The 13,515-nt window shown below is 45.8% G+C and overlaps 1 protein-coding gene across 1 annotated transcript in view; it reads left to right on the top strand.

The window, feature by feature from the left end:
* Positions 1–13,104, top strand: part of FAM171A1 (family with sequence similarity 171 member A1) — a 125,989-nt gene extending 112,885 nt beyond the window's left edge. Inside the window, exons 6-8 of the mRNA XM_065921167.1 lie at positions 5,789–5,905; positions 9,279–9,393; positions 10,085–13,104. Of these exons, the coding sequence (XP_065777239.1) occupies positions 5,789–5,905; positions 9,279–9,393; positions 10,085–11,792 (1,940 nt within the window). The 3' untranslated portion in view covers positions 11,793–13,104. The remainder of the gene's footprint in view (positions 1–5,788; positions 5,906–9,278; positions 9,394–10,084) is intronic.
* Positions 13,105–13,515: the final 411 nt, after the last annotated feature.

Here is a 13,515-nt window from a genome sequence, read left to right as displayed (position 1 = left end):
TCACAAGTCCCATTGTAAGAGTCTTTCTCTGTATACTGGCTGAGGTGCAGGATGCCAGCTTCAATGTGTCACCTGTTCCCAGGGCACGTTGTTCACTTACAGTTTCCTTTTCAAAACCAATAGTGCTCCTCCTAACAGTCTTTTCTGCTTGTTACCGAATGCTGAGATGAGCTTGTGCAGCAGATAAAATAGAGGCATCCAGGCAGAATAAGTGGGCCAGTCAGGAAAAGCAAGGAAAATCAGAACCCTATCAGTCATATTCTAATAAGACATTATGTTTGGAGCTCTTTTTTCACATTTTAGAGTTCTTTTCCCTTTGAATCGCCTTTTGTTTAAAATTTGAACTCACTCTTCTTTATATTTTGCAAATAAAGGCTGGTTTCATTCCTGCTTGGTAACCAAGCAAGAAAGCGGCACCCCTGGTGATTGCTAAGAGATCCCATCAGATCTTATAAGCTAAATGTAAGGCGCTATCTTCCTGAGCCTGCCAATTACTGTGTGTAATCAGCATTGTGGTTCAGGGCAGCTTCCAAGTAAAGACCTTGTGGTGCTTTATACCCACAACAAACCTTACCAGCTGTATAGGTCACTAAAGTCTTTCTCCTTGAAAGGATCTCTGAATCTTTCCCTTGCACGAGGTTTCACTCTAGAGAATTCAGACGAAAACTGATCTGGGAGTTTGTGTTGAAGAAGCAAAGTAGTGAACTTGGATTCATAGTCTCAGCTCCACAGCTGGATTTGTCCCTCATGTGGCTGCCTGTGGACTTTATTCTAGATGCAGTCTTCATGTCACAGGCTATCTGGTTCCCTGATGGGGATCTGGGAGTTGGTGGTGGTGAGAAAGAAGAGCTGGTAAAAGCCCATAGGAAGGGCAGGGGAGGGAAGGGGCAGGAGGAAGTGGGAGAAGGAAGAAAAACACAGCCATGGTTGAAACTGTTTAGTATAAGAGCAAACAACTTTGCTCCTCTGTAGGGACCTAAGGGCGTCAATATTTAAGGACCAGCATCAATTGATCATAACAATGACCCTGAATTACCATGAAAAAATCAAAATTATATTCTACTTTATGAGCCTGGAGTAAATGACACTTTTTAGAATTATAGAAAACTGCCTTTTCAAACTTAGGCAGATCTGACCCAAGTTCTATGGAAGAATAACCCCCAAACCATGTTCGGGAGATGTCCTGAGGGTTGCAGGGTGGGGGAGTTCTCTCCATCTGTTTGCAGAGAAGCTTGTCCTTTATCTGTTTATCTGTTTTATATATTAATTTCTTAATTGTCTTAATACAAAGATTCCATTAAAGAGAAAGAGTTCAAATGCTTTAAAAACCACTTGGAAGCTGATGATCTAGAAATTTTAGTACCACGGGATTTCATTCCTGCAGTGATGCCAAAGAATGGCTCTCCTACCTTCACACACATGCAGCCTCAGTATTTGGCACAGCACAGCGCTCCGTCAGCACAGAGACACAAGCAGCCACCAGCTCGCCTGCTCCTGACACACCCACTTCACAGTCAGCCACCCTCCCTGGGCAGTGGCCGCATGCATGAAGGTGGCAACCTGGCTGGGCTGGTGCCATGGGGCACGAGGAAGTATGGAGTCCTCCTGCCTGCACACCATCACCAAATGACCCACCTTGAGACCTGCCTGGACGACCCACTCATGAAGAAGAGCCTGAGAGAGTTGACAGGAAGCCCCATTATGCTGTTCTGACCACAGGCGCTGCGCTAATGTCCAAACTACAGAGGAGACAAGCTTAACCTGGACAGCCTTGCGGGCAACTGTGCTGAGCCAGGAGTGTCCAGAGGCTGGCCCCACTTGGGAGGAAAGAGAACAAGCAAGAGACCTTGCACGTGGAGATTTCTAAGCAGGAGCAACCTGGATCTTCCCCTAATCTGAGCAGCGCTGAGGTGCCCACAGGGATGGGAAGTCCCCGCTCTTTGTACGCTGGCTGCAGGTCTGGCAGTCATATGACCCACTCAACAAAAGAGACTCTGCAGAGGTCTCTTTGTCCTGCCTCCATTCCAGGCACCAGCTCCCCATTCACAAGTACAAGAATCTCTTATGTGTGTAGTTCTTCAGGTGGGAAAACACCCTCATCCCACACCCTCAGGATTTCAGTGATGAGAAGCATATGTTTCTGGTACACAATTCATTAATTCTTGTGTTCCCTGCAGCCAATTTCCTCCCGCAAAACACAGAAAGCTTGGAAATAGTTTTTGCCAATAACAGCATGATTGTTGAATCCTAAAACGGCGTCACCCTGTATTCACTGAACACGTGTACATTTTCCGGAAAACTTAGTCTGAAATAAATGCCTCTTTCCCAGTTGGCTTTGTTCTTTCTGGTCGGAAAGAAGAGAATCCCAAGCTTAACTGCACTCCTGTAAGGAGATCTCTCCTGCCAACCACACCCAGCTTTGCACAGAAGGTCATCTGATATTATTTGGCAGGGGAGGGGCTTGCACGTCTGGCTTTCACACTCAAATACCACCATGTTCCCACGCCAGGAATATTTTTGGGCGCTGAGAAGACAGAAGGAATATAGGACTTGGGGTTAGCAGTTTAGGCAAGGTATGCTTCTGGAAAACAGATGATGTAGTAACATGTGCCCTGAGGTTGATGGGACCTGGAGGGCCCCCACATGCAAGAGGCACTCAGGATGAACAGGATGTGACTTGAATCTTGAAGGATGGGTAAGTTTTGGGAAGAGAGGAAAAGCACATGAGGTTGGAACAATGGAGGGCAAAGTCATGGACTCGGGTAAAAGTCTGTGTTGGGAGGACCAACCTGGGAAGAACTAAGGGGGTGGAGGAGTGGGGGAGGGCAGGCGGTCGGAACAGCTCTGACCTCACCTTTGTGCCTCCAAGGACAAGTCCTGGTGGCTCTTCATTGCTAATGGCACTGGGGACCCTGCGCCAGCCCTCCCCAGGCCCCCTCTCTCTTGTCCCTGGCATCATGCATCAAGCTTGCCCGCTGCACTCTCCATCCTTCTACGCCTCTGTTCTTTCCTCTTCCTCTCTGCTCGCCCCCACCCACCACCCCCATGTGAAGTCCTGCCTGTTCACCAGAGCCCACCTCATCCCCAGGTGGCATTCCTTCCTCACTGTGCTCCCAAAGCAGCTTGGGTTCTGCCTTTCTGGCTTTTCTGGCTCCCACCAGCATCATAGGCTAGAGTGCCTGTATGGTGTCTGGGTGTGTGGGTATGGGTGTGGGTGTGTGTCCACTCACTAGGCTTGTTCCTAGTGTAACTGGGAGATGTTTTAAAAGTTCATTTTAAAAAAAAAGGGAAAAAAAAAAGGTTCATTCCCAAGACTTCCTTGGTGGTCCAGTGGTTAAGACTCCACTCTCCCAGTGCAGGGTCCCAGGGTTCGATCCCTAGTCAGGGAACTGGATCCCTTATGCCACAACTAACAGATCCTGCATGCCACAACTAAGACCTGGCACAGCCAAATAAATATTAAAAATAAAGTCCAATTCCAGTTGATGCGGCTGTGTTGTGCTGCAGAAAGCCAGGGCAAAAGCCAGTCATCCAGGTAGGTGGCTTTCCCCTGAGTGATCAACAGGAATTAGGACTCTGAGCCCCATCTCTTTTCCTCTGGGTCCTTTTAGCCTGACCTCGTATCCGCTCCACTTGAAGAGCAGTGACTCAAGAATCTAATCTGAGGGAAACTGCAAACCAAAGAATGCAGGCCGCTTCCTGGCTGATAGGAGATCCTGGCCGGGCCGCTCCTGTGGGAGAGCATGTGGGAGTGGGGTGGGGTGTGTAAGTCATGAGCTAAACAGCGCGGGTTCCCCAGGGGAAAACCGGAAGCGGTGGCAAACAATCCATTCTCTGCCTTCAGGCAGACTTTCTGACTCAACACAGAACCCCTTTAGCTGCATGTGTCACATGCCCTGGTCTCCATTTCCTCAGCAGCTCCTGGAGTGAGTATGTGAAGCTCAGAGTGGCTGGACCATCTCTGGCTTGATGCTCTTCAGCCAGTGCATCCTCATACTCACTTTATAGAGCTTCCAGCTTACCTTCTCGTCTAACTTGAAATCCTCCGGAGCCATGGTTCAGCCAGTTGCATGGGGAGGTCGGACAATACAAAGCACCCACTGATGCCTGGCCTCCCCCATCTTCCTTCTTTGTTCAACTCCTGTCTTTGAGGAAGAGGAGGAAGAAGGGTGAGGAGGGAAGAGGGGAAGGGGGGAAGAGGAAGAGGAAGAGGGGAGGAGGAGGAGGAAAGCTGGGGGGAGGAAGGAGGAGTAACGTGGGGAGAGGGAGGGAGGGGAAGGGATGGGAGGCGTGCTGGGGCACCTTTCCACCCAATACATTTGAATGTTGCTATGGCAACTGATAGGCCCTAGAAGCCCTGCCAAGTATTGTTTTTTTTTCCCTTGGAGGGGAAGGAAATCCACTCTCGCCACCTTGTGCGTGCATGCTAAGTTGCTTCAGTCATATCAGACTCTTCACAACCCCACGGACTGTAGCCCACCAGGCTCCTCTGTCCGTGGGATTCTCCAGGCAAGAACACTGGAGTGGGTTGCCATGCTCTCCTCCAGGGGATCTTCCCAACCCAGGGATGGAACCCGAGTCTCTTATGTCTCCTGCATTGACAGGCGGGTTCTTTACCACTAGCACCATCTGGGAAGCTCAGTGGTGTGTGTGTATATACCTAGGAAAGGCAGGGATTTGGAGACCAGAAGGTGGAATATTTGGTGCATGGCTGATGCATTTAGACCTGGAGGGGACAGGAATCCACACATGGCCATTTCAGGGGGTGGGTGATCAATCATAGGGGGAGCTCTGTGTAAGTGACCCATATGTCTGGGCAGGTGGGTCCAGTGGGTGTGCATGGGCTGCTGGGGACCCTAGCCAGCACTCTCGTTGGGAACCTTACAAAGTGAAAATGCTGTCAAATGCTGGCAAGTTCAGTAGGGGATGCAGCAGGGCAGAGTAGAGGAAATGGCACCAATCTTGAGGACAGACAGACCTACTCTGCCCCTGCTTTGCTCTCTACCCCTGGGACGGCTCAGAAGAATTCCATGTCTCACCAGTCTCCAGTGTCTAAAAGGGGAACATGAGTCCTCTTCTGTAGAGTCGTCGTGAAACTACTGATAACATGTATAAAGTACGTTGCTGTGATGAGCCAGCACACAGTAGGTCCTCACTCATGTGAAATACTCTTTAAAGTATTAACTGAAAGGCAGCAAAGACCTGGACTCACTCAGTGTCTCTCAGCATCAGAGCCAACTGGAAGCTTCATAAAATATTCACCTGAGCCAGGTTTCTGGGTTAGAATTTGCAAAGATGGGACCAAAGAGTCTCTCTGTATATATATTTTTAAACTTCCTGAAGCAACTCTGATCGCACCAGTCTGCGATTCCAGATAGGAAATCCGTTTACTTGTTTGAAGATAAGGCATATAAACAGGATTGGAGTTTCCCCTCTTCTTTCCCCTCCCGTCAACTGTTTCTATGCTGCCTTTATTCTGCTTCTAAATTCCAAAGGCTTCTGGAGGAGATGGGCCATGGTGACAGACGAGTAAACTCCAAAGGCTTCTGCTAAAATTATCTGTGTTTGGAAGAAGGGACTTGTGATAAAGTGGCTGAGAGTAATGTAATCAGGAAGGCAAGGAAAAACGCTTTCCTGAAAGCTAGATGCAGTTGCTGCATAAGAGTTGGACCCTTTGGCTCTCTGATGGGTTCTAAATGGGAAACTTAAGGTGATTTGTACTATGTGCTTAAGCCTTAACTAGGAGTTCTGCGTGCATCTGGCTGAAGCCTTTTTCCACATCCCACAGGAACGTGGCTGAAGAGCGGTCTTGGCCTCGTGCACCAGGAAGGCAGTCAGCTGACGTGGACATACATCGCCCCTCAGCTGGGGTATTGGGTGGCTGCCATGTCTCCTCCCAACCCAGGTAACAGGATCCCCAACACCTGCACTGATGGCAACCAGTTTTTTTGAGGGTTCAGGCTACCTGTGCTTTTTAAAGTGACTTCAGCAGAGAGATCACATCTTTTTAAAATATGGTTGAATGTGTGAAAAATCAAATGATGAGAAGAAGGTATTTGGTGGGGGTGGGGGAGTTCTGGTTGGAACTGTCCCTTCCGGGGTAAGAATAATGCAAAGAAAATAGTCTTGTCTCAAATCTGTTCTACTCACACAGCTGCCATAGGGAATTCTTAATCTAAAGCCCACAGAAGTGGTTCAGACCTCCTCCCTAATTCCTGAAACAGCTGTGGCCTGATGGAAGAGAGGACATAGGAAAAGAGGGACCAGCAGCAAGTCACTGTTGCAGGCTTCCTGGGGCAAAAAACTTGACTGGGCATTTCTGAAAGGTTTAAAAGCAAACCTGTTGTTTTATGTCTAAAAGAATATTCCTCCATTCAGGATAGATGAGTTAACTCATAGTTTTCACTAAAATTTAATTTCACCAATATTTTCACTGAAAGTGTAAATTTATTTTTAAAGCTAACCACCCTGATTTATCCCTATGAGTATTCTAGAATTGCTGGGGGTTTTTGTGTTTGTTTGTTTTTCAAAATAGTTACCTTAGGAGAAGTCTTTCCAGTGATGGCTTCCATTACTCACAATGCCTTGCCTTTTAGAACCTGTCTCCCTTGGACTGCTGTCCTTGGTGAAACTCTTCATGGGTGGCCAGTCTTCATGCTCAGAGGGTTCAAGGGTCCGTTTGATTTTTCTTAGACATATCTAAAACTCACTGACCACCAAGATTGGTGAATAAAGTAAGTAGTTGAGCTAGGTCAACATGCTGGGGATTTCCCTGGTGGTACAGTGGTGAAGATTTCACCTTCAATGCAGGAGTGCATGTTTGATCCCTGGTCAGGGAGCTTAGGAGCCCAAATTCCTTGAGGCCAAAAATCCAAAGCATAGAACAGAGGCAAGATTGTAAAAAATTCAATATTGACATTAAAAATGGTCTGCCTCAAAAAAATAAAAATAAAATTTAAATATTTATTTAAAAAGATGTGCTATGATTAAAAGCTGACCCTTGTCAATTAACCATGAAGGCAGTTCCAAAATGGAAGTACAAAATATTTTATCAATGGAATTATCACTGGAATGAACACTTAGGGCTCCCAAAGTAACTGATTTGATAGAGGCCATCCCGAGATGGGTGTTGAAAAATCTGTTACCTTTACTTTGTAGTCCCACCCTTAGAAAACGTACACTTCACATCTAGGTTTTAAGAGTATGTGTTTCCCTTTACTGTATTGTTATTGTAGCCACGTGGGCATGAAGTGAGTACATAAATGTCCCAGTCTCCAAATCTGAAGTGTCTAGAATATGATTATGAGTAAAGAAAGAAAGTCCTTAAAAACCAAAGTAGAGACTACAAAACCTATGCATTAAAATTAAAGTTAAATTTTATTTTAGATCTATTTCCAAGAACCCTGATGATGTGTTATGTGACAGATTAATAGGTACTTCTATAAAGAAGAGAAAGAGAACTAGACTACTAGATGTAGGTTGACCCAAGCTTGCTGAGGAGCAATGAAGAAAGAGACAAGAGGCCATAAAAACATATAGTGTATAAACCCTGGTGGCATTTAATATAGGAATACATATACTGGTAATCTCATAGTCATCACTTTTATTAAAACAAATCACAGCAATGCTGTGCTTTCATGAAGCCAAAACCAACAAGAATATAATTAGAGTTTTCTCTTTCATTCTCTGGTTAAGAAGGAACTGAAATCTTTATAAAGATTTCCATTTAGCAGAAGATATTTGGTTGGCCAAAAAGTTCATTCAGGTTTCCCCATACCATCTTAGGGAAAACCCTGAAAGAACTTTTTGGCCAACTCAATAAAATAATAACATTTTAGGTACTTTAAAGGACTGAGCTTCCATTATTTGGAAATGATTTTTACGTGTACCTCAGATTTCTTGATGACCCCTGCCAAGGTATTACCTATGTTTGTGGGGTTGCTCTGTGTTAAAAAAAATGAAAAATTGTTTCTCTGAACAATTAAGACCGTAAACTGTTAAGGCCATTGTGGTCAGTAATTTTTCCAACTTTTGTAAGTATTCACTTTCACCCCATTGAAATGATTTATAATTGGGAGAGGATGATGTTGTCTTTTGAACTTAAGGAATGTCACTATTTTCAAAAATCAACAAGTCTCCTTGGGTTTATCTAGCTTAAGAGACTTACCTCCTAAAGATTTTAAAGAAATGTATCCCTTAAAATATCAAAAATCAATGAATAAATGGGTATTTATGGTATTTAATAATCATAAGAATGCTCCTCTGATGTTATGTGTAATAACTATATACCTTCCTTCCCATCTTTTGGTGCACTGTCTGCATACTTAGACACCAGCAGTAAGTGCCCAAGCATTACAATTTGGGGGAGATTTTCATTATTGCTGTCAATCCCTTGTTAGCAATGTTAAGATAGATTCTTACTGCTATTGAACATAAGGAGTAAGTTAAACTACCTCTTGGGATTCTTCCCAAGGTAAATTAAAGAGAAAATAGGTTTAGTTCTGATCACCTTGTCTGTAAGTTCTGAAGTCTGTGGCCACATCAGGTTAGCCATTTTGAAAAGATACTAGAAAGATTTTTTTTTTTTTTTTAATGGGAGGCATTTTAGAAACACTTGATATCCCTGTAATAGGCTGTGGATTTTTTTAAGTCATGGTAAATTTATTTCATACATTTCAACTGATTTGTTAAGGCCAAGGGCGCAGTACATAGAAATCATTGCCCAGGGAAAGTGTGAGTAAAATTTTGTGTTTTGATTTGTTTTTTCCTTCTGCAGTGTCATAAAATCTGCAGGTGTTCATGCCATGTCTGTGAGTGGATGAGTCCCGCTCATGAAATAATTCATGTATCTAGTTTTCTTATTTTCAAAGGTCATGTATTTAGAATGATGAACATGGCACCAAATGTGGCTGTCTTCTTGATTAAGGAGGGACCATGGATGCTACATACAGAATTTGAGTATTCACAGTGCTCTGGTCATGGTTTGGTCCCTTTCCATTGAGGGGAATTATGGTGATGCTGCAGGCACAACATCTAAAGGGTGTTTGCATCTGGCCCCTGTTCCACACTCCAGCCAATAAGAATAAGAAAAAAGGAACTTTCCTGGCGGGCCGATGGTTAAGACCTTCCTGCCGAGGGCCCCGTGTTCAGTCCCTAGATGGGGAACTAAGATCTCACATGACACATGGCCAGAAAAAAAGAAGAAGAAGAAAAACATTATGCTCTCTTTTTAGTGAAAGGTGTTCACAAATCTAAAATGCCCTTTTCTGACCTTCCAGGTCCAGTTGTCACACAGGACATCACCACGTATCATACAGTCTTTCTTTTGGCCATCTTGGGAGGAATGGCTTTCATTCTTTTGGTTTTGCTGTGTCTCCTTTTATATTATTGCAGGTAAAGTTTTATCATTGGGGCTCTGTCTTTTTTTTAACTTGGAATTTCTTGCACAAGTATTGATATCAAGGTCCTCTCCTGAGTTGAGGTCTTTATTTCTCATAAAAATGTATCTAAGGGTCTTCCCTGGTGGTGCATTGAGTTAAGACTCTTACAGGTGGCATGGGTTCGATCCCTGGTTAGGGATCTAAGATCCCACATTGCCACATAGTACGGCCAATAAATAAATATTTAAAAAAAAATTTTTTTGAGCAAGAACTGAATATCTGTCATATAAGTTGCAGACAAAGTGAGATATTACACAGTGTGTAATCTCTTTTAGAGAGGAGTCATAAAACAGTAAGCTCAATGGTTGTCACAATTCCCTCAGAATAGGTCCTAAGTGGTAATCAAGAGATGATATTCTCAAGGCAGAGCCAAACTTTTCTTTCTGTGACGCCTCATCTGATTGACTTTCGAGAATGTTTATTGTTGACTCTGCTTTTAAATGAATAATGTGGATGTACTTGGGGTACAATCTGCAGATTTCAGCCCTCAGCATCAAAACAAAGCTGAGGGTATAGGGTGAGAAGGCTTCTGGCTGCTGACTAGTGTTGTCTTGTTTCTTCCTGTGGGAACTGAGAATTCGGTTTAGACTGGAACCCTCACTGTTCTGATATTTTAATCTTGGGGTTTGTATCTTTGATCACAGGCGGAAGTGCTTGAAACCCCGCCAGCACCATAGAAAGCTGCAGCTTCCTGCCACCCTGGAGAGTTCCAAAAGGGATCAGTCGACTTCCATGTCACACATCAACCTGCTGTTTTCTCGTCGGGAATCAGAATTCCCCGGTCCACTCTCTGTCACCAGCCAGGGTCGCCCGCCGGATGCCCCGGGCTCAAAGGAGCTGATGAGTGGAGTCCATTTAGAGATGATGTCTTCCAACGGGGAGGTGGACATGCACACACCCATGCTGAAGCTCTCCTACAGCACCTCCCAGGAATTCAGCTCCCGGGAGGAACTCCTGTCTCATAAGGAAGAGGACAAAAGCCAAATCTCCTTTGATAACCTGACACCAAGTGGGACGTTGGGGAAAGACTACCATAAGTCGGTGGAGATCTTCCCCTTAAAGGCTAGGAAATCTATGGAAAGGGAAGGCTACGAGTCCCCTGGCAACAGTGACTATAGGAGGAGTTACAACGCAATGCTCTCTCAGCCTTTATTCGAAAAGCAGGACAGAGAGAGTCAGGCCTCCGTGACCCACATCTCCACAGGAAGTAAGCTCACCATTCAGGAACACATGTACCCCGCGCCTTCATCTCCGGAGAAAGACCAGCTGCTGGAGCGCAGACCTACTGAATGTATGATGTCGCGATCCGTGGACCACCTGGAAAGACCTACCTCTTTCCCGCGACCCGGCCAGCTGATCTGCTGTAGTTCCGTGGACCAGGTCAACGACAGCGTTTACAGGAAAGTATTACCCGCCTTGGTCATACCGGCTCATTACATGAAACTCCCAGGGGACCATTCGTACGTGGGCCAGCCCCTGGTCGTCCCAGCCGACCCGCAGCTGGAGATCGAAAGGCTGCAGGCCGAGCTGTCCAGCCCGCACGCAGGGATCTTCCCACACCCCTCCGCGCAGATCCAAGCGCAGCCTCTCTCTTGCCAGGCCATCTCGCAGCAGCACCTGCAGGATACGGGCGCCCGGGAGTGGACCCCACAGAGCGCATCCATGTCGGAGTCGCTCTCCATCCCAGCATCTCTGAACGACGCGGCCTTGGCTCAGATGAACAGCGAGGTCCAGCTTCTGACAGAAAAGGCGCTGCTGGAACTCGGGGGTGGGAAGCCCCTTCCCCACCCCCGGGCCTGGTTCGTCTCCCTGGATGGCCGGTCCAACGCGCACGTCAGACATTCCTATATTGATCTCCAAAGAGCTGGGAGGAACGGAAGCAATGATGCCAGTTTGGATTCTGGCGTGGATATGAATGAACCAAAATCTGCCCGGAAGGGAAGAGGAGACCCCTCGACTCTGCCGCAGAACCACCCACCCGTCCAGGAACATCCGCAGAAGGAGTCGAGGGCCGCGGACAGCTCGGCCTACACGCAGCTCGTGTACCTGGAGGACATGGACCAGAGCGGCAGCGAGGCCGGCACCACGGCCGGGACGCCCGAGGACAGTGCTCTGCGGTGCCTGCTGGACGGCTCCAGCCGGAGGAGCGGCGGCCAGCTGCCCAGCCTGCAGGAGGAGACGACGAAGCGAACTTCGGACGTTGCCCCAGAGCCCGCGGCCAGTCCCGACCAGAGGCGATCCGCTCCGCAGGATGAGGAAGACGACGAGGACGACGACGACCAGGGCGAAGACAAGAAGAGCCCGTGGCAGAAACGGGAGGAGAGACCCTTGATGGCATTCAACATCAAATGAGCGGTCCAGAGCCACCCAACCCGGGGCCAGATCCAGTTGCCAAAAATTCTTTCTTAAGGAAGCGCTTACCTGTTTGTGGAGGAAGTCGAGCCACGTCTGCCGTGGGCAGTGGACTTTTTTCTGCAGTTACCCTGTTCGCTGTCTAAGTGTTAGAGAGGAAGTCAAGTTCTTACTCAGAAGAAAGGATGATGATACGGGATGCCTCGCCTCCAGGGAGAGGGCTGAACGTAGTGTCTGTCTGAATGTCAGTGTCGTTCCCCGTACTTGATGTGTCCACCCCTGGAGGACACTGAAAAACCACACGTGATGTCCCGATGTCACTAGGTTCTGATGATAACCTCAGTTCTCCTCCAGATTCTGGGAACAGAAGGAACTCTTTTTGCATTGCTTGAATCCATTTTATCATGATAATGCTCCTGTGAAATTATTATTGAGAAATTAGCTTGGCACTTAGTGTCTGGAGGTATGCATTATCTCAAAGGAAATCTATGCATCGCTGCTTCGTGGTCTTACTTTGCTTAGCTTTGGTTAGATTTCGTTCCTGATTTGCTTTTTACAGACACACACACACACACACACACACACACACACAATTGGGTTGGAAGGATTTAATTCCTTCCTTGTCACCTGGTCTGCTTCTCGGTGGTTTATTTCGATATCACCTTTCAGGAACTTCTGAGTGTCACCTCTTAACATCCAAGCCTTTTAATGAAATAGTACTGAAGTTTTTAATCAGCTGCCAGTCCTTCAATTCTGGTCCCATTAACTCCAAGTGCCTTTTTTACAGTGACAACAGACAGTCCCTTACTTTGCTTTTTTTGTTTGTTTTTCTTAACTTCTTTGATTGAACTGCCTGGATTTTATAAAGTTATTAAACGATCCCCTTTTCTTTCAACTGCATGCTGCCAAGTGCCCATTTGTGCTCAGAAGTCTCATCTCTGCTCAGTGTACGCTCTCGTCCTCACATGTGACGTGGATTCTGTTTAGCTAAGCTAGCCTAGAGGACACTTTAGTGATCCCCTTCCCCACGCCACCCCTCTGACCACTAGGCACCATTATGGTTTTATTGGCTGTTTGTATATACGGTTACGTATTAATTCTGAAATCCTATGGGCTGATCTTGCTCACCAAACACGGAGTATGGGCTGAGCAAGTAGACTGAATGTGACTATTAAACAAATCTTATGTACTATCCAAAAGTGCCAGAATGACTCTTCTGTGCATTCTCCTTAAAGAGCTGCTTGATTATCCAAAAATGAAAACTCAGAATAAACTCTGAAGGAAAAAAAACCCTATCTTGTGGTCCTTTTCATTCATTCTGAGCCATTATTGCTTATAGAGTTGCCTTTAAGAATTCTCTTTTCTTTCCTTGGCAGTCTGAAAGGCCAGTTGTTGGACTTATATTCAAAGACTAACGTATGGTGGGGAGAGATAAATTGGGAGATTGGAATTAACATATACACACTACTAAATATAAAATAGAAAACTGTAAGGACCTACTATGTAGCACAGGGAGCTCTTCTCAATACTCTGGGAAAAGAATCTAAAAAAATGGAGCTATATATATATATATATATATATATATATATATATATGTATGTATGTATAACTGATTCACTATGCTGTACACCTAAAACTATCACAACATTATAAATCAACTATACACCAATAAAAATTAAACAAAAGAAACTAACACATAAGACACCTAGGAATTGACACAATG

The sequence above is a fragment of the Muntiacus reevesi genome, chromosome 2 (genome assembly GCF_963930625.1).
Source record: "Muntiacus reevesi chromosome 2, mMunRee1.1, whole genome shotgun sequence".
Classification (NCBI taxonomy): Eukaryota; Metazoa; Chordata; class Mammalia; order Artiodactyla; family Cervidae; genus Muntiacus; species Muntiacus reevesi.
Note: the sequence above shows the minus strand (reverse complement) of the source record. Positions and strands in the feature narration are given on the sequence as shown.